At 47.5% G+C, this 20,349-nt stretch overlaps 1 protein-coding gene across 1 annotated transcript in view; it reads right to left on the bottom strand.

Moving 5' to 3' along the window:
* The window catches only part of RECQL4 (RecQ like helicase 4), a gene marked incomplete at its 5' end in the record, with an annotated part of 264,498 nt that overhangs the window by 185,931 nt on the left and 58,218 nt on the right, over positions 1 to 20,349 (bottom strand). The window contains one exon of the mRNA XM_063948748.1: positions 8,631 to 8,714. Coding sequence (XP_063804818.1) covers positions 8,631 to 8,714 — 84 coding nt within the window. The remainder of the gene's footprint in view (positions 1 to 8,630; positions 8,715 to 20,349) is intronic.

The following is a 20,349-nucleotide window of genomic DNA, read 5'->3' as shown; positions in this document are numbered from 1 at the left end:
ATACACAGCAGAATGTGTACAGAGCGTGTGTACTGTTATACTGGAATACACAGCAGAATGTGTACAGAGCGTGTGTACTGTTATACTGGAATACACAGCAGAATGTGTACAGAGCGTGTGTACTGTTATACTGGAATACACAGCAGAATGTGTACAGAGCGTGTGTACTGTTATACTGGAATACACAGCAGAATGTGTACAGAGCGTGTGTACTGTTATACTGGAATACACAGCAGAATGTGTACAGAGCGTGTGTACTGTTATACTGGAATACACAGCAGAATGTGTACAGAGCGTGTGTACTGTTATACTGGAATACACAGCAGAATGTGTACAGAGCGTGTGTACTGTTATACTGGAATACACAGCAGAATGTGTACAGAGCGTGTGTACTGTTATACTGGAATACACAGCAGAATGTGTACAGAGCGTGTGTACTGTTATACTGGAATACACAGCAGAATGTGTACAGAGTGTGTGTACTGTTATACTGGAATACACAGCAGAATGTGTACAGAGCGTGTGTACTGTTATACTGGAATACACAGCAGAATGTGTACAGAGCGTGTGTACTGTTATACTGGAATACACAGCAGAATGTGTACAGAGCGTGTGTACTGTTATACTGGAATACACAGCAGAATGTGTACAGAGCGTGTGTACTGTTATACTGGAATACACAGCAGAATGTGTACAGAGCGTGTGTACTGTTATACTGGAATACACAGCAGAATGTGTACAGAGCGTGTGTACTGTTATACTGGAATACACAGCAGAATGTGTACAGAGTGTGTGTACTGTTATACTGGAATACACAGCAGAATGTGTACAGAGCGTGTGTACTGTTATACTGGAATACACAGCAGAATGTGTACAGAGTGTGTACTGTTATACTGGAATACACAGCAGAATGTGTACAGAGAGTGTGTACTGTTATACTGGAATACACAGCAGAATGTGTACAGAGCGTGTGTACTGTTATACTGGAATACACAGCAGAATGTGTACAGAGCGTGTGTACTGTTATACTGGAATACACAGCAGAATGTGTACAGAGCGTGTGTACTGTTATACTGGAATACACAGCAGAATGTGTACAGAGCGTGTGTACTGTTATACTGGAATACACAGCAGAATGTGTACAGAGAGTGTGTACTGTTATACTGGAATACACAGCAGAATGTGTACAGAGCGTGTGTACTGTTATACTGGAATACACAGCAGAATGTGTACAGAGCGTGTGTACTGTTATACTGGAATACACAGCAGAATGTGTACAGAGCGTGTGTACTGTTATACTGGAATACACAGCAGAATGTGTACAGTGTGTGTACTGTTATACTGGAATACACAGCAGAATGTGTACAGAGCGTGTGTACTGTTATACTGGAATACACAGCAGAATGTGTACAGAGTGTGTGTACTGTTATACTGGAATACACAGCAGAATGTGTACAGTGTGTGTACTGTTATACTGGAATACACAGCAGAATGTGTACAGAGCGTGTGTACTGTTATACTGGAATATACAGCAGAATGTGTACAGTGTGTGTACTGTTATACTGGAATACACAGCAGAATGTGTACAGAGCGTGTGTACTGTTATACTGGAATACACAGCAGAATGTGTACAGAGCGTGTGTACTGTTATACTGGAATACACAGCAGAATGTGTACAGAGCGTGTGTACTGTTATACTGGAATACACAGCAGAATGTGTACAGAGCGTGTGTACTGTTATACTGGAATACACAGCAGAATGTGTATAGAGAGTGTGTACTGTTATACTGGAATACACAGCAGAATGTGTACAGAGCGTGTGTACTGTTATACTGGAATACACAGCAGAATGTGTACAGAGCGTGTGTACTGTTATACTGGAATACACAGCAGAATGTGTACAGAGCGTGTGTACTGTTATACTGGAATACACAGCAGAATGTGTACAGAGCGTGTGTACTGTTATACTGGAATACACAGCAGAATGTGTACAGAGCGTGTGTACTGTTATACTGGAATACACAGCAGAATGTGTACAGTGTGTATACTGTTATACTGGAATACACAGCAGAATGTGTACAGAGCGTGTGTACTGTTATACTGGAATACACAGCAGAATGTGTACAGAGCGTGTGTACTGTTATACTGGAATACACAGCAGAATGAGTACAGAGCGTGTGTACTGTTATACTGGAATATACAGCAGAATGTGTACAGAGCGTGTGTACTGTTATACTGGAATACACAGCAGAATGTGAACAGAGTGTGTGTACTGTTATACTGGAATACACAGCAGAATGTGTACAGAGGGTGTGTACTGTTATACTGGAATACACAGCAGAATGTGTACAGAGGGTGTGTACTGTTATACTGGAATACACAGCAGAATGTGTACAGAGCGTGTGTACTGTTATACTGGAATACACAGCAGAATGTGTACAGAGCGTGTGTACTGTTATACTGGAATACACAGCAGAATGTGAACAGAGTGTGTACTGTTATACTGGAATACACAGCAGAATGTGTACAGAGAGTGTGTACTGTTATACTGGAATACACAGCAGAATGAGTACAGAGTGTGTGTACTGTTATACTGGAATACACAGCAGAATGTGTACAGAGTGTGTGTACTGTTATACTGGAATACACAGCAGAATGAGTACAGAGTGTGTACTGTTATACTGGAATACACAGCAGAATGTGTACAGAGCGTGTGTACTGTTATACTGGATCACACAGCAGAATGTGTACAGAGCGTGTGTACTGTTATACTGGAATACACAGCAGAATGTGTACAGAGCGTGTGTACTGTTATACTGGAATACACAGCAGAATGTGTACAGAGAGTGTGTACTGTTATACTGGAATACACAGCAGAATGTGTACAGAGCGTGTGTACTGTTATACTGGAATACACAGCAGAATGAGTACAGAGCGTGTGTACTGTTATACTGGAATACACAGCAGAATGTGTACAGAGCGTGTGTACTGTTATACTGGAATACACAGCAGAATGTGTACAGAGCGTGTGTACTGTTATACTGGAATACACAGCAGAATGTGTATAGAGCGTGTGTACTGTTATACTGGAATACACAGCAGAATGTGTACAGAGCGTGTGTACTGTTATACTGGAATACACAGCAGAATGTGTACAGAGCGTGTGTACTGTTATACTGGAATACACAGCAGAATGTGTACAGAGGGTGTGTACTGTTATACTGGAATACACAGCAGAATGTGTACAGAGCGTGTGTACTGTTATACTGGAATACACAGCAGAATGTGTACAGAGCGTGTGTACTGTTATACTGGAATACACAGCAGAATGAGTACAGAGCGTGTGTACTGTTATACTGGAATACACAGCAGAATGTGTACAGAGCGTGTGTACTGTTATACTGGAATACACAGCAGAATGTGTACAGAGCGTGTGTACTGTTATACTGGAATACACAGCAGAATGTGTACAGAGCGTGTGTACTGTTATACTGGAATACACAGCAGAATGTGTACAGAGCGTGTGTACTGTTATACTGGAATACACAGCAGAATGTGTACAGAGTGTGTACTGTTATACTGGAATACACAGCAGAATGTGTACAGAGCGTGTGTACTGTTATACTGGAATACACAGCAGAATGTGTACAGAGCGTGTGTACTGTTATACTGGAATACACAGCAGAATGTGTACAGAGCGTGTGTACTGTTATACTGGAATACACAGCAGAGTGTGTACAGAGGGTGTGTACTGTTATACTGGAATACACAGCAGAGTGTGTACAGAGGGTGTGTACTGTTATACTGGAATACAAAGCAGAATGTGTACAGTGTGTGTACTGTTATACTGGAATACACAGCAGAATGTGTACAGAGCGTGTGTACTGTTATACTGGAATACACAGCAGAATGTGTACAGAGGGTGTGTACTGTTATACTGGAATACACAGCAGAATGTGTACAGAGCGTGTGTACTGTTATACTGGAATACACAGCAGAATGAGTACAGAGCGTGTGTACTGTTATACTGGAATACACAGCAGAATGAGTACAGAGCGTGTGTACTGTTATACTGGAATACACAGCAGAATGTGTACAGAGCGTGTGTACTGTTATACTGGAATACACAGCAGAATGTGTACAGAGCGTGTGTACTGTTATACTGGAATACACAGCAGAATGTGTACAGAGCGTGTGTACTGTTATACTGGAATACACAGCAGAATGTGTACAGAGTGTGTACTGTTATACTGGAATACACAGCAGAATATGTACAGAGCGTGTGTACTGTTATACTGGAATACACAGCAGAATGTGTACAGAGCGTGTGTACTGTTATACTGGAATACACAGCAGAATGTGTACAGAGCGTGTGTACTGTTATACTGGAATACACAGCAGAATGTGTACAGAGCGTGTGTACTGTTATACTGGAATACACAGCAGAATGTGTACAGAGCGTGTGTACTGTTATACTGGAATACACAGCAGAATGTGTACAGAGCGTGTGTACTGTTATACTGGAATACACAGCAGAATGTGTACAGAGCGTGTGTACTGTTATACTGGAATACACAGCAGAATGTGTACAGAGCGTGTGTACTGTTATACTGGAATACACAGCAGAATGTGTACAGTGTGTGTGTACTGTTATACTGGAATACACAGCAGAATGTGTACAGAGTGTGTACTGTTATACTGGAATACACAGCAGAATGTGTACAGAGTGTGTGTACTGTTATACTGGAATACACAGCAGAATGTGTACAGAGCGTGTGTACTGTTATACTGGAATACACAGCAGAGTGTGTACAGAGGGTGTGTACTGTTATACTGGAATACACAGCAGAGTGTGTACAGAGGGTGTGTACTGTTATACTGGAATACACAGCAGAATGTGTACAGTGTGTGTACTGTTATACTGGAATACACAGCAGAATGTGTACAGTGTGTGTACTGTTATACTGGAATACACAGCAGAATGTGTACACAGCGTGTGTACTGTTATACTGGAATACACAGCAGAATGTGTACAGTGTGTGTACTGTTATACTGGAATACACAGCAGAATGTGTACAGTGTGTGTGTACTGTTATACTGGAATACACAGCAGAATGTGTACAGTGTGTGTACTGTTATACTGGAATACACAGCAGAATGTGTACAGAGCGTGTGTACTGTTATACTGGAATACACAGCAGAATGAGTACAGAGCGTGTGTACTGTTATACTGGAATACACAGCAGAATGTGTACAGAGCGTGTGTACTGTTATACTGGAATACACAGCAGAGTGTGTACAGAGCGTGTGTACTGTTATACTGGAATACACAGCAGAATGTGTACAGAGCGTGTGTACTGTTATACTGGAATACACAGCAGAATGTGTACAGAGCGTGTGTACTGTTATACTGGAATACACAGCAGAATGAGTACAGAGCGTGTGTACTGTTATACTGGAATACACAGCAGAATGTGTACAGAGCGTGTGTACTGTTATACTGGAATACACAGCAGAATGTGTACAGAGCGTGTGTACTGTTATACTGGAATACACAGCAGAATGTGTACAGAGCGTGTGTACTGTTATACTGGAATACACAGCAGAGTGTGTACAGAGCGTGTGTACTGTTATACTGGAATACACAGCAGAATGTGTACAGAGCGTGTGTACTGTTATACTGGAATACACAGCAGAATGTGTACAGAGCGTGTGTACTGTTATACTGGAATACACAGCAGAATGAGTACAGAGCGTGTGTACTGTTATACTGGAATACACAGCAGAATGTGTACAGAGCGTGTGTACTGTTATACTGGAATACACAGCAGAATGTGTACAGAGCGTGTGTACTGTTATACTGGAATACACAGCAGAGTGTGTACAGAGCGTGTGTACTGTTATACTGGAATACACAGCAGAATGTGTACAGAGCGTGTGTACTGTTATACTGGAATACACAGCAGAATGAGTACAGAGCGTGTGTACTGTTATACTGGAATACACAGCAGAATGAGTACAGAGCGTGTGTACTGTTATACTGGAATACACAGCAGAATGTGTACAGAGCGTGTGTACTGTTATACTGGAATACACAGCAGAATGTGTACAGAGCGTGTGTACTGTTATACTGGATCACACAGCAGAATATGTACAGAGCGTGTGTACTGTTATACTGGAATACACAGCAGAATGTGTACAGAGCGTGTGTACTGTTATACTGGAATACACAGCAGAATGTGTACAGAGCGTGTGTACTGTTATACTGGAATACACAGCAGAATGTGTACAGAGCGTGTGTACTGTTATACTGGAATACACAGCAGAGTGTGTACAGAGCGTGTGTACTGTTATACTGGAATACACAGCAGAATGTGTACAGAGCGTGTGTACTGTTATACTGGAATACACAGCAGAATGTGTACAGAGCGTGTGTACTGTTATACTGGAATACACAGCAGAATGTGTACAGAGCGTGTGTACTGTTATACTGGAATACACAGCAGAATGTGTACAGAGCGTGTGTACTGTTATACTGGAATACACAGCAGAATGTGTACAGAGCGTGTGTACTGTTATACTGGAATACACAGCAGAATGTGTACAGAGCGTGTGTACTGTTATACTGGAATACACAGCAGAATGTGTACAGTGTGTGTGTACTGTTATACTGGAATACACAGCAGAATGTGTACAGAGCGTGTGTACTGTTATACTGGAATACACAGCAGAATGTGTACAGAGCGTGTGTACTGTTATACTGGAATACACAGCAGAATGTGTACAGAGCGTGTGTACTGTTATACTGGAATACACAGCAGAATGTGTACAGAGCGTGTGTACTGTTATACTGGAATACACAGCAGAATGTGTACAGAGTGTGTGTACTGTTATACTGGAATACACAGCAGAATGTGTACAGTGTGTGTGTACTGTTATACTGGAATACACAGCAGAGTGTGTACAGCGTGTGTACTGTTATACTGGAATACACAGCAGAATGTGTACAGAGAGTGTGTACTGTTATACTGGAATACACAGCAGAGTGTGTACAGCGTGTGTACTGTTATACTGGAATACACAGCAGAATGTGTACAGAGCGTGTGTACTGTTATACTGGAATACACAGCAGAATGAGTACAGTGTGTGTACTGTTATACTGGAATACACAGCAGAATGAGTACAGAGCGTGTGTACTGTTATACTGGAATAGACAGCAGAGTGTGTACAGAGCGTGTGTACTGTTATACTGGAATACACAGCAGAATGTGTACAGAGTGTGTATACTGTTATACTGGAATACACAGCAGAATGTGTACAGTGTGTGTGTACTGTTATACTGGAATACACAGCAGAATGTGTATAGAGCGTGTGTACTGTTATACTGGAATACACAGCAGAATGTGTACAGAGGGTGTGTACTGTTATACTGGAATACACAGCAGAATGTGTACAGAGCGTGTGTACTGTTATACTGGAATACACAGCAGAATGTGTACAGAGCGTGTATACTGTTATACTGGAATACACAGCAGAATGTGTACAGAGAGTGTGTACTGTTATACTGGAATACACAGCAGAATGTGTACAGAGCGTGTGTACTGTTATACTGGAATACACAGCAGAATGAGTACAGAGTGTGTACTGTTATACTGGAATACACAGCAGAATGTGTACAGAGCGTGTGTACTGTTATACTGGAATACACAGCAGAATGTGTACAGTGTGTGTACTGTTATACTGGAATACACAGCAGAATGTGTACATTGTGTGTACTGTTATACTGGAATACACAGCAGAATGTGTACAGAGGGTGTGTACTGTTATACTGGAATACACAGCAGAATGTGTACAGAGCGTGTGTACTGTTATACTGGAATACACAGCAGAATGTGTACAGAGCGTGTGTACTGTTATACTGGAATACACAGCAGAATGAGTACAGAGCGTGTGTACTGTTATACTGGAATACACAGCAGAATGTGTACAGAGCGTGTGTACTGTTATACTGGAATACACAGCAGAATGTGTACAGAGAGTGTGTACTGTTATACTGGAATACACAGCAGAATGTGTACAGAGCGTGTGTACTGTTATACTGGAATACACAGCAGAGTGTGTACAGAGGGTGTGTACTGTTATACTGGAATACACAGCAGAATGTGTACAGAGCGTGTGTACTGTTATACTGGAATACACAGCAGAATGTGTACAGAGCGTGTATACTGTTATACTGGAATACACAGCAGAATGTGTATAGAGCGTGTGTACTGTTATACTGGAATACACAGCAGAATGTGTACAGAGTATGTGTACTGTTATACTGGAATACACAGCAGAATGTGTACAGAGTGTGTACTGTTATACTGGAATACACAGCAGAATGTGTACAGAGTGTGTGTACTGTTATACTAGAATACACAGCAGAATGAGTACAGAGTGTGTGTACTGTTATACTGGAATACACAGCAGAATGTGTACAGAGCGTGTGTACTGTTATACTGGAATACACAGCAGAATGTGTACAGTGTGTGTACTGTTATACTGGAATACACAGCAGAATGTGTACAGCGTGTGTGTAATAATAACAACAGGTTGACACAATGGACTTGTCATGAGGAAGACGTCACCTTCTCAATAGCTGCGTCACGCTGAGACTTTGTCATGTTGGAGTGAACACAAGCCGCCTTCAGATTCGGGGTAAGACCAGACACCTGTGTGATGTGGAAGTTACAGAGATCAGGAGAACATTCCACATTGTGCTATTTACAAGATTAACTCAATTACAGCCGGCAATAGTCTGCTGCCAAACTAAACCCAGATCTCTTCGTGTGGACCCCATATACCCCAAGGCCTTACAGTCTGCACATAGGGACATATTCAATTACCTGCATCATACTGCCTTAAAAAATTACACGGGCATGGCAACCACTTGTGTGTGTGTGTGTGTCCGATAGCAGCAGTACACACAGTGACACCAGCAGCACCACACACACACACACAGATGTACTTACCAGAGTCTTGGGTGCTCAGGAAGAAGGAGGAGGAAGACTTCAGCATGTTGGGGTGGCGGAAGAGGAGGATGAGGGTCATTACACATCTCATCATCCCAAACAAAAGGAGATTTAACAACGGTAAGTTCTTACCATAAATCTCTTTCTGCGAGGTACACTGGGCTCCACAAGGATTCACATCGGGGTGTAGAGTAGGATCTTGATCCGAGGCACCAACAGGCTCAAAGCTTTTGAATGTTCCCAAGATGCGCAGCGCCGCCTCCTCTAAAGCCCCGCCTCCATGCCAGAGAGCTCAGTTTCGTTAACCAGCCCAATGCAGTAGCAGGTACCAGAGACGCCAACCACTCGTAGCCAAGTACACCACACACTCACCGCAGGAGAGGGTGTCAGCGGCTATGCCAATACCAACCCAAAGAAGCTATTTGAGTCAGGATGGGCGCCTTGTGGAGCCCAGTGTACCTCGCCGAAAGAGATTTAACAACGGTAAGTTCTTACCATAAACATGTGTCACAATGGACAAAGACATTCACTGGAGAGAATCCACCCTCATGAGAAAACAGAAGCAATGGCTGATTACCGATTCCGGGTGAACTGATTTGCGTCAGTTCTATAGCGCATGTGAATCCAGATGATTTCTCCCAGCTGCAGCAAAGGGATCTCCTGGTCTCAGTTCTTTCCAGGCGTAGGCTCAGTCCATAGACATCAGTGTCAGCATGTGGGGGATATTTACAAGCAGGATACCTTTTTCTCTCCAGTGAATGTCTTTGTCCATTGTGACACGTGTCATTATATCAGCATTTTCCATATTGGAATATCTTTATCATGTGTTTTTAGAAGGTTGATGTTATGAAATACTTGTTTTTATGGTATCACACTATTCTCTGTATTCTCCTCTCTTTCCGGTCACTAATTGATATGAATACTCCTAATTAGGAGAAGTCAACGGAGAGTAAGAGGTGGATTGCTCCGCTCTAAACGGGGCAGGCGCTGCTGAAGTAGTATCTTTTCCTTTTTGTCTTAATGGTAGCAGGACCAGCCTGTACATAAGCATGTGCAATCACCATTCTAATCCATCTGGCCAGGGTCTGCTTGTGAGCAGGCCAGCCACGTTTGTGAAAACCAAACAATACAAAAAGAGAATCAGACTTCCTAATGGAGGCAGTTCTCTTCACGTAGATACGGAGGTCCCGTACCACATCCAAAGACCATTCTTTGGGAAACAACTCAGGAGAGTTAAAGGCCGGAACCACAATCTCCTGGTTAAGGTGGAAAGAAGACACCACCTTAGGCAAATAACCTGGCCGCGTTCTAAGAACCGCCCGGTCACGGTGAAAAATCAAATAGGGAGACTTGCAGGATAAGGCACCCAAGTCCGAGACCCTTCTAGCCGAAGCAATAGCCAGCAAGAAGAGGACCTTAAGGGAAAGCCACTTAAGGTCTGCAGAGGCAAGAGGCTCAAATGGAGACACTTGCAAGGCCTCCAAAACCACGACAAGTCCCAAGGAGCCACAGGCGGCACATAAGGAGGCTGAATGAGTGAACGTATGGACATCAGGTAGGGTGGCAATCTTTCTCTGCAACCAAACCGACAAGGCAGAGACGTGAACCTTGAGGGAGGCCAGACCCAACCCTGTTGTACGAAGGCCAACAGTTTGGCCGTGCTAAACTTGAAAACGTCATGATTGTGAGACGTACACCAAGTAAAGTAAACATTCCAGACCCTATGGTAAATCCGAGCAGAAGCCGGCTTACGGGCCTTCAACATAGTTTGAACAACCGCCTCAGAAAAACCCTTGGCTCTCAGAATGGAAGCCTCAAGAGCCATGCTGTCAAAGCCAGACGGGCCAAGTCCTGGTAAACACAAGGGCCCTGAACGAGGAGGTCTGGGCGTTGTGGAAGTAGAAGGGGACAATCTAGCAAGAGGCCCTGTAGATCGGAGAACCAGTGCCGTCTGGGCCACGTTGGAGTTAGCAGAAGCAGTTTTCCTCCTTCTTGCTTGAAATTCCGTATTACTCTGGGCAGGAGTGACACCGGAGGGAACACATACGGCAGCCTAAAGTTCCATGGGATTGACAGAGCATCCACGAACGCTGATTGAGGATCCCTTGTCTTTGCTCCGAAGACCGGAATCTTGTGATTGTTTTGAGACGCCATCAGGTCCACATCTGGGAGGCCCCACTTGTCCACGAGAAGTTGAAACACCTCTGGATGTAGGCTCCATTCTCCGGCGTGCACGTCCTGACGACTGAGATAGTCCGCTTCCCAGTTCAGAACGCCCGGAATGAACACTGCTGATATGGCCGGCAGATTGCGTTCTGCCCACTGAAGAATTCTTGATACCTCCCTCATTGCCATGCGGCTTCGAGTGCCACCTTGATGATTTATGTACGTCACCGTGGTGGCGTTGTCCGACTGTACTTGAACAGGTCTGTTCTGAATAAGATGCTGGGCCACTGTCAACGCGTTGAACACCGCCCGCAGTTCTAGAATATTGATTGGGAGTAAGGCCTCCTCCTTGGTCCATCCACCCTGAAGAGAGTGTTGTTCCAACACCGTGCCCCAACCTCTCAGACTGGCATCAGTCGTCAGAAGGACCCAGATGGATATCCAGAAGGGACGGCCTCTGCTCAATCGTTGGTCCAGCAGCCACCAGTTCAATGACAGGCGGACCTCTGGAGACAATGAGATCATGTGAGATCTGATCCGGTGAGGCAGGCTGTCCAGCTTGATCAGAATTAAACTTCTGCAGAGGGCGAGAGTAGAACTGAGCATACTCCACCATGTCGAAAGCCGACACCATTAGACCCAGCACTTACATTGCCGAATGTATCGACACTTGTGGACGAGATAGGAAGCATCGAATCCTGTCCCGAAGCTTCAGGACTTTCTCCTGAGACAGGGACAACCGTTGGTTGTGAATGTCCAATAACGCTCCCAGGTGCAACATGCTCCGAGCAGGAACCAGGGAGGATTTTTTCCAGTTCAGCCACCCGTAGGCTTTCATGCACTGGACCGTCAGATCGAGATGACACAGGAGAAGTTCTGGGGAATTTGCCAGGATTAACAAATCGTCCAAGTACGGTAGGATCCTGACCCCTTGACGGCGGAGAGTGAAGACTCGGGGAGCCGTTGTCAAACCAAAGGTTAACGCCCAAAATTGGTAATGCAGGTTGCCCACCGCAAACCACAGGTACTGTTGATGAGATACCGCAATAGGAATATGCAGGAAGGCATCCAGTATGTCCAGGAAGACCATATAGTCCCCAGGCTCCATGGCCAGAACCATAGAGCGCAGAATTTCCATACGAAACTTGGAGACCCGCACATGTTTGTTCAAGGACTTCAGATTGAGAATGGGCCGCGAGGACCCGTTCGGTTTCGGGACTAGAATCAGCGTGGAATAGTACCCCTTGCCTCTCTGAGCCAGAGGCACCTGCACCAGCACTCCTGTGACTAGGAGGGAATGTACCACTGAGTGCAACGTGTTTGCTTTTGCCAGATCCAGAGGCACATCTGTCAGGCAAAACCGCTGCGGGGGAAGATTCTTAAAAGGTATGGCGTAACCTCGAGCGAGGACTTCCCTCGCCCAAGCATCCGAAGTGGTCTTCAACCATTCCTGGGCAAAACCTAGAAGTCGGACCCTACCCTGGGATCCCCCAGAGGGAGGCCCACCCCGTCGTGCTGCAGGCTTGTCAGCTTTGGAAGCTGCCTGACGGGCAGCCCAGGGCCGCTTTGGTCTGGGCTTGTGTGGTAAGGAAGCACGAGCTTGCTTTGGGTATGCCTGACCTTTTGCTTTACCTGGAGTACGAAAGAGCAGAGGGAAAGTACTTTTAGCCTTCTGTGCGAAAGGAGACATACTAGGTAGGCAAGCTGTTTTAGCCGTAGCCAGATCAGCCACAATCTTATTTAGGTCTTCTCCAAAGAGAATGTCTCCTTTGAAAGAAAGTACCCCCAGGGTTTTCTTGGAATCCAAATCCACTGACCGGGATCTCAACCAAAGGATACGTCTGGCCAAGATGGACACAGTAGCAGCCTTGGCTGCGAGCACCCCGGCATTGGAGGCCGCCTCTTTAAGGTACAGAGAAGCCGTGGAAATATATGAGACATTGTCGAGCATGCTCAGACGCGTCGGCAGACAGTTCCGCCTCAAGCTCCTGAGCCCACGCCTCAACAGCTTCAGCAGCTCAAGTCGCTGCAATTGTTGGCCTAAGCACAGCCCCAATCAGGGTATAAATCGCTATTAAACAGCCTTTCACACGTCTATCCGTCGGTTCCTTCAGAGAGGTGACGGTAGTTACTGGTAGAACAGAGGAAACAACCATACGCGCCACATGAGAATCTACAGGCGGAGGGGTTTCCCAATTTTTACACACCTCCGCAGAGAGAGGATAGCGAGACAACAGTCTCTTATTCTGTGTTAACTTTGTCCCCGGATTTTCCCAGGATTCCTGACGTATGTCAAACAGGTGTTTAGAGAAGGGCAAAACCTGCTTAACCACCTTCTTACGTTTAAATCTATCCGGTTTCTTGGAGACAGTTTCAGGCTCAGAATCATCTGACACTTGAAGAATTAGCCAAATCGCCTCTATCAAATCCGGAACATCCACGGATTACTTTCCTTCCCCATCTGAAACGTCAGCGTCCGTGTCATCGGGGTCAGTATATGCACCATCCTCCTCAGAGGACGTGTCTGTTAAAGCCGTGGATGGGGAGGAGGTAATGGCCCATTTAGAAGACGACTTAGTCTTAGGCGGGCGAGAGTGAGACTTAGATTTAGTCATAGATCGGTTCAAATGCTGCAACTGAGTGAAAAGCTGATCCGCCCATGGCGGGTTCGCAGCAGGGACCATAAACTGCTGCAGTGGCACAAGTGGTCCCACAGGGGGCGCCAATTTATTCACAAGCGTGTTTAACAATGTGGAGAATGTAGCCCAAGGCGGATCCTGTGATACCCCAGGTGCTACCGACCCACTGGGGGGTAAGGAACCCCCTGAACCTGAACTCTCGGCTGCTAAATTATCCTCCATTACTTATACGCAGTGTGGGAGAGACCCAAACGTCGTTGCCACGTGTAGCAGACATAACTATGTGCACTGTAATGGGCAACCCGGTACAAGGTGTAGCAGCAGTATACCTAGCAAGAACTATCAGACGGCACAGACCGGAGGTTCAATAGATATAGAATACATGGCGACTATATATCACAAGTAAAAATACCCCGTCAGTATATCTTGTGATATAATCCTATACTGAAAATAGAAAAACCTGAAACACTTGGCCCCCTCAGGTATAGCAATATAGGAATAGCCGACTGAGTGAAATACCCTGCAACAAGGCAACCACGCAGCAGCTACATGCACACACACACACACGTATATAGTCACACACACACACACACACGTATATAGTCACACACACACGTATATAGTCACTCACACACACGTATATAGTCACACACACACACACACACACACACACAGTCACACACACACATAGTCACACACACACACACATATAGTCACACACACACGTATATAGTCACACACACACACACACACACACACACACACGTATATAGTCACACACACACACACACACACGTATATAGTCACACACACACTCACACACACACACACACGTATATAGTCACACACACACACACACACACACACACACACACACACACACACGTATATAGTCACACACACACGTATATAGTCACACACACACACAGTCACACACACACATATATAGTCACACACACACACACACGTATATAGTCACACACACACGTATATAGTCACACTCACACGTATATAGTCACACACACACACAACATATAGTCACACACACGTATATAGTCACACACACACACACACACGTATATAGTCACACACACACACACACACACACACACGTATATAGTCACACACACACACACACACACACACGTATATAGTCACATACACACTCACACACATATAGTCACACACACACACGTATATAGACACACACACACGTATATAGTCACACACACACGTATATAGTCACACACACACACACACGTATATAGTCACACACACACACACACACATATAGTCACACACACACACACACGTATATAGTCACACACACACGTATATAGTCACACACACACGTATATAGTCACACACACACGTATATAGTCACACACACACACACACACACACACACGTATATAGTCACACACACGTATATAGTCACACACACGTACGTACACACACACACACACACACACACACACACACACACACGTATATAGTCGCACACGTACCATGCAGATATTATACACCATAAACTGCACTGGACTAGCAATACACAGTAATACTCAGTACGGCTATATGTGATAACTATAGATATAACACAGCACAGTAGGCACTGGATGTATATTACAGGGTGTCTGTACCACACAACCCTGACAGTATGCACTCTTTCTTACCTAGCACAGTCCCAGTGACAGGTAGAATACTCAGTGTCCTGTATGAGGCACAGCGCTGACAGTATGCACTCTTCCTTACCTAGCACAGTCCCAGTGACAGGTAGAATACTCAGTGTCCTGTATGAGGCACAGCCCTGACAGTATGCACTCTTTCTTACCTAGCACAGTCCCAGGTAGAATACTCAGTGTCCTGTATGAGGCACAGCGCTGGCAGTCAGGCGGTTCCACAGAGGAGGATTTGCCCCAGCAGTCCCAGGTAGAATACTCAGTGTCCTGTATGAGGCACAGCGCTGGTGATCAGGCGGTTCCACAGAGGAGGATTTGCCCCAGCAGTCCCAGGTAGAATACTCAGTGTCCTGTATGAGGCACAGCGCTGGCAGTCAGGCGGTTCCACAGAGGACGATTTGCCCCAGCAGTCCCAGGTAGAATACTCAGTGTCCTGTATGAGGCACAGCGCTGGTGATCAGGCGGTTCCACAGAGGAGGATTTGCCCCAGCAGTCCCAGGTAGAATACTCAGTGTCCTGTATGAGGCACAGCGCTGGTGATCAGGCGGTTCTACAGAGGAGGATTTGCCCCAGCAGTCCCAGGTAGAATACTCAGTGTCCTGTATGAGGCACAGCGCTGGTGATCAGGCGGTTCCACAGAGGAGGATTTGCCCCAGCAGTCCCAGGTAGAATACTCAGTGTCCTGTATGAGGCACAGCGCTGGTGATCAGGCGGTTCCACAGAGGAGGATTTGCCCCAGCAATCCCAGGTAGAATACTCAGTGTCCTGTATGAGGCACAGCGCTGGTGATCAGGTGGTTCCACAGAGGAGGATTTGCCCCAGCAGTCCCAGGTAGAATACTCAGTGTCCTGTATGAGGCACAGCGCTGGCAGTCAGGCGGTTCCACAGAGGAGGATTTGCCCCAGCAGTCCCAGGTAGAATACTAAGTGTCCTGTATGAGGCACAGCGCTGGTGATCAGGTGGTTCCACAGAGGAGGATTTGCCCCAGCAATCCCAGGTAGAATACTCAGTGTCCTGTATGAGGCACAGCGCTGGCAGTCAGGCGGTTCCACAGAGGAGGATTTGCCCCAGCAGTCCCAGGTAGAATACTAAGTGTCCTGTATGAGGCACAGCGCTGGCGATCAGGTGGTTCCACAGAGGAGGATTTGCCCCAGCAATCCCAGGTAGAATACTCAGTGTCCTGTATGAGGCACAGCGCTGGCAGTCAGGCGGTTCCACAGAGGAGGATTTGCCCCAGCAGTCCCAGGTAGAATACTCAGTGTCCTGTATGAGGCACAGCGCTGGTGATCAGGCGGTTCCACAGAGGAGGATTTGCCCCAGCAGTCCCAGGTAGAATACTCAGTGTCCTGTATGAGGCACAGCGCTGGTGATCAGGCGGTTCCACAGAGGAGGATTTGCCCCAGCAGTCCCAGGTAGAATACTAAGTGTCCTGTATGAGGCACAGCGCTGGTGATCAGGCGGTTCCACAGAGGAGGATTTGCCCCAGCAGTCCCAGGTAGAATACTCAGTGTCCTGTATGAGGCACAGCGCTGGCAGTCAGGCGGTTCCACAGAGGACGATTTGCCCCAGCAGTCCCAGGTAGAATACTCAGTGTCCTGTATGAGGCACAGCGCTGGTGATCAGGCGGTTCCACAGAGGAGGATTTGCCCCAGCAGTCCCAGGTAGAATACTAAGTGTCCTGTATGAGGCACAGCGCTGGTGATCAGGCGGTTCCACAGAGGAGGATTTGCCCCAGCAGTCCCAGGTAGAATACTCAGTGTCCTGTATGAGGCACAGCGCTGGCAGTCAGGCGGTTCCACAGAGGAGGATTTGCCCCAGCAGTCCCAGGTAGAATACTCAGTGTACTGTATGAGGCACAGCGCTGGCAGTCAGGCGGTTCCACAGAGGAGGATTTGCCCCAGCAGTCCCAGGTAGAATACTCAGTGTCCTGTATGAGGCACAGCCCTGACAGTATGCACTCTTTCTTACCTAGCACAGTCCCAGTGACAGGTAGAATACTCAGTGTCCTGTATGAGGCACAGCGCTGGCAGTCAGGCGGTTCCACAGAGGAGGATTTGCCCCAGCAGTCCCAGGTAGAATACTAAGTGTCCTGTATGAGGCACAGCGCTGGCAGTCAGGCGGTTCCACAGAGGAGGATTTGCCCCAGCAGTCCCAGGTAGAATACTCAGTGTCCTGTATGAGGCACAGCGCTGGTGATCAGGCGGTTCCACAGAGGAGGATTTGCCCCAGCAGTCCCAGGTTGAATACTCAGTGTCCTGTATGAGGCACAGCGCTGGTGATCAGGCGGTTCCACAGAGGAGGATTTGCCCCAGCAGTCCCAGGTAGAATACTAAGTGTCCTGTATGAGGCACAGCGCTGGTGATCAGGTGGTTCCACAGAGGAGGATTTGCCCCAGCAGTCCCAGGTAGAATACTCAGTGTCCTGTATGAGGCACAGCGCTGGTGATCAGGTGGTTCCACAGAGGAGGATTTGCCCCAGCAGTCCCAGGTAGAATACTAAGTGTCCTGTATGAGGCACAGCGCTGGTGATCAGGCGGTTCCACAGAGGAGGATTTGCCCCAGCAGTCCCAGGTAGAATACTAAGTGTCCTGTATGAGGCACAGCGCTGGTGATCAGGCGGTTCCACAGAGGAGGATTTGCCCCAGCAGTCCCAGGTAGAATACTCAGTGTCCTGTATGAGGCACAGCGCTGGTGATCAGGCGGTTCCACAGAGGAGGATTTGCCCCAGCAGTCCCAGGTAGAATACTCAGTGTCCTGTATGAGGCACAGCGCTGGTGATCAGGCGGTTCCACAGAGGAGGATTTGCCCCAGCAGTCCCAGGTAGAATACTCAGTGTCCTGTATGAGGCACAGCGCTGGTGATCAGGCGGTTCCACAGAGGAGGATTTGCCCCAGCAGTCCCAGGTAGAATACTAAGTGTCCTGTATGAGGCACAGCGCTGGTGATCAGGCGGTTCCACAGAGGAGGATTTGCCCCAGCAGTCCCAGGTAGAATACTCAGTGTCCTGTATGAGGCACAGCGCTGGCAGTCAGGCGGTTCCACAGAGGAGGATTTGCCCCAGCAGTCCCAGGTAGAATACTCAGTGTCCTGTATGAGGCACAGCGCTGGCAGTCAGGCGGTTCCACAGAGGAGGATTTTCCCAGCAGTCCCAGGTAGAATACTAAGTGTCCTGTATGAGGCACAGCGCTGGCAGTCAGGCGGTTCCACAGAGGAGGATTTGCCCCAGCAGTCCCAGGTAGAATACTAAGTGTCCTGTATGAGGCACAGCGCTGGTGATCAGGTGGTTCCACAGAGGAGGATTTGCCCCAGCAGTCCCAGGTAGAATACTCAGTGTCCTGTATGAGGCACAGCGCTGGCAGTCAGGCGGTTCCACAGAGGAGGATTTGCCCCAGCAGTCCCAGGTAGAATACTCAGTGTCCTGTATGAGGCACAGCGCTGGCAGTCAGGCGGTTCCACAGAGGAGGATTTGCCCCAGCAGTCCCAGGTAGAATACTCAGTGTCCTGTATGAGGCACAGCGCTGGCAGTCAGGCGGTTCCACAGAGGAGGATTTGCTCCAGCAGTCCCAGGTAGAATACTCCGTGTCCTGTATGAGGCACAGCGCTGGCAGTCAGGCGGTTCCACAGAGGAGGATTTGCCCCAGCAGTCCCAGGTAGAATACTAAGTGTCCTGTATGAGGCACAGCGCTGGTGATCAGGCGGTTCCACAGAGGAGGATTTGCCCCAGCAGTCCCAGGTAGAATACTAAGTGTCCTGTATGAGGCACAGCGCTGGCAGTCAGGCGGTTCCACAGAGGAGGATTTGCCCCAGCAGTCCCAGGTAGAATACTCAGTGTCCTGTATGAGGCACAGCGCTGGCAGTCAGGCGGTTCCACAGAGGAGGATTTGCCCCAGCAGTCCCAGGTAGAATACTCAGTGTCCTGTATGAGGCACAGCGCTGGTGATCAGGCGGTTCCACAGAGGAGGATTTGCCCCAGCAGTCCCAGGTAGAATACTCAGTGTCCTGTATGAGGCACAGCGCTGGTGATCAGGCGGTTCCACAGAGGAGAATTTACCCCAGCAGTCCCAGGTAGAATACTAAGTGTCCTGTATGAGGCACAGCGCTGGTGATCAGGCGGTTCCACAGAGGAGGATTTGCCCCAGCAGTCCCAGGTAGAATACTCAGTGTCCTGTATGAGGCACAGCGCTGGTGATCAGGTGGTTCCACAGAGGAGGATTTGCCCCAGCAGTCCCAGGTAGAATACTCAGTGTCCTGTATGAGGCACAGCGCTGGCAATCAGGCGGTTCCACAGAGGAGGATTTGCCCCAGCAGTCCCAGGTAGAATACTAAGTGTCCTGTATGAGGCACAGCGCTGGCAGTCAGGCGGTTCCACAGAGGAGGATTTGCCCCAGCAGTCCCAGTGACAGGTAGAATACTAAGTGTCCTGTATGAGGCACAGCGCTGGCAGTATGCACTCTCTTACCTAGCACAGTCCCAGTGACAGGTAGAATACTAAGTGTCCTGTATGAGGCACAGCGCTGGCAGTCAGGCGGTTCCACAGAGGAGGATTTGCCCCAGCAGTCCCAGGTAGAATACTAAGTGTCCTGTATGAGGCACAGCGCTGGCAGTCAGGCGGTTCCACAGAGGAGGATTTGCCCCAGCAGTCCCAGGTAGAATACTTAGTGTCCTGTATGAGGCACAGCGCTGGTGATCAGGCGGTTCCACAGAGGAGGATTTGCTCCAGCAGTCCCAGGTAGAATACTCAGTGTCCTGTATGAGGCACAGCGCTGGTGATCAGGCGGTTCCACAGAGGAGGATTTGCCCCAGCAGTCCCAGGTAGAATACTCAGTGTCCTGTATGAGGCACAGCGCTGGCAG

This window comes from Pseudophryne corroboree, assembly GCF_028390025.1.
Source record: "Pseudophryne corroboree isolate aPseCor3 chromosome 2 unlocalized genomic scaffold, aPseCor3.hap2 SUPER_2_unloc_3, whole genome shotgun sequence".
NCBI classification, from domain to species: domain Eukaryota; kingdom Metazoa; phylum Chordata; class Amphibia; order Anura; family Myobatrachidae; genus Pseudophryne; species Pseudophryne corroboree.
This window is presented reverse-complemented; position numbering and strand designations above follow the sequence as displayed.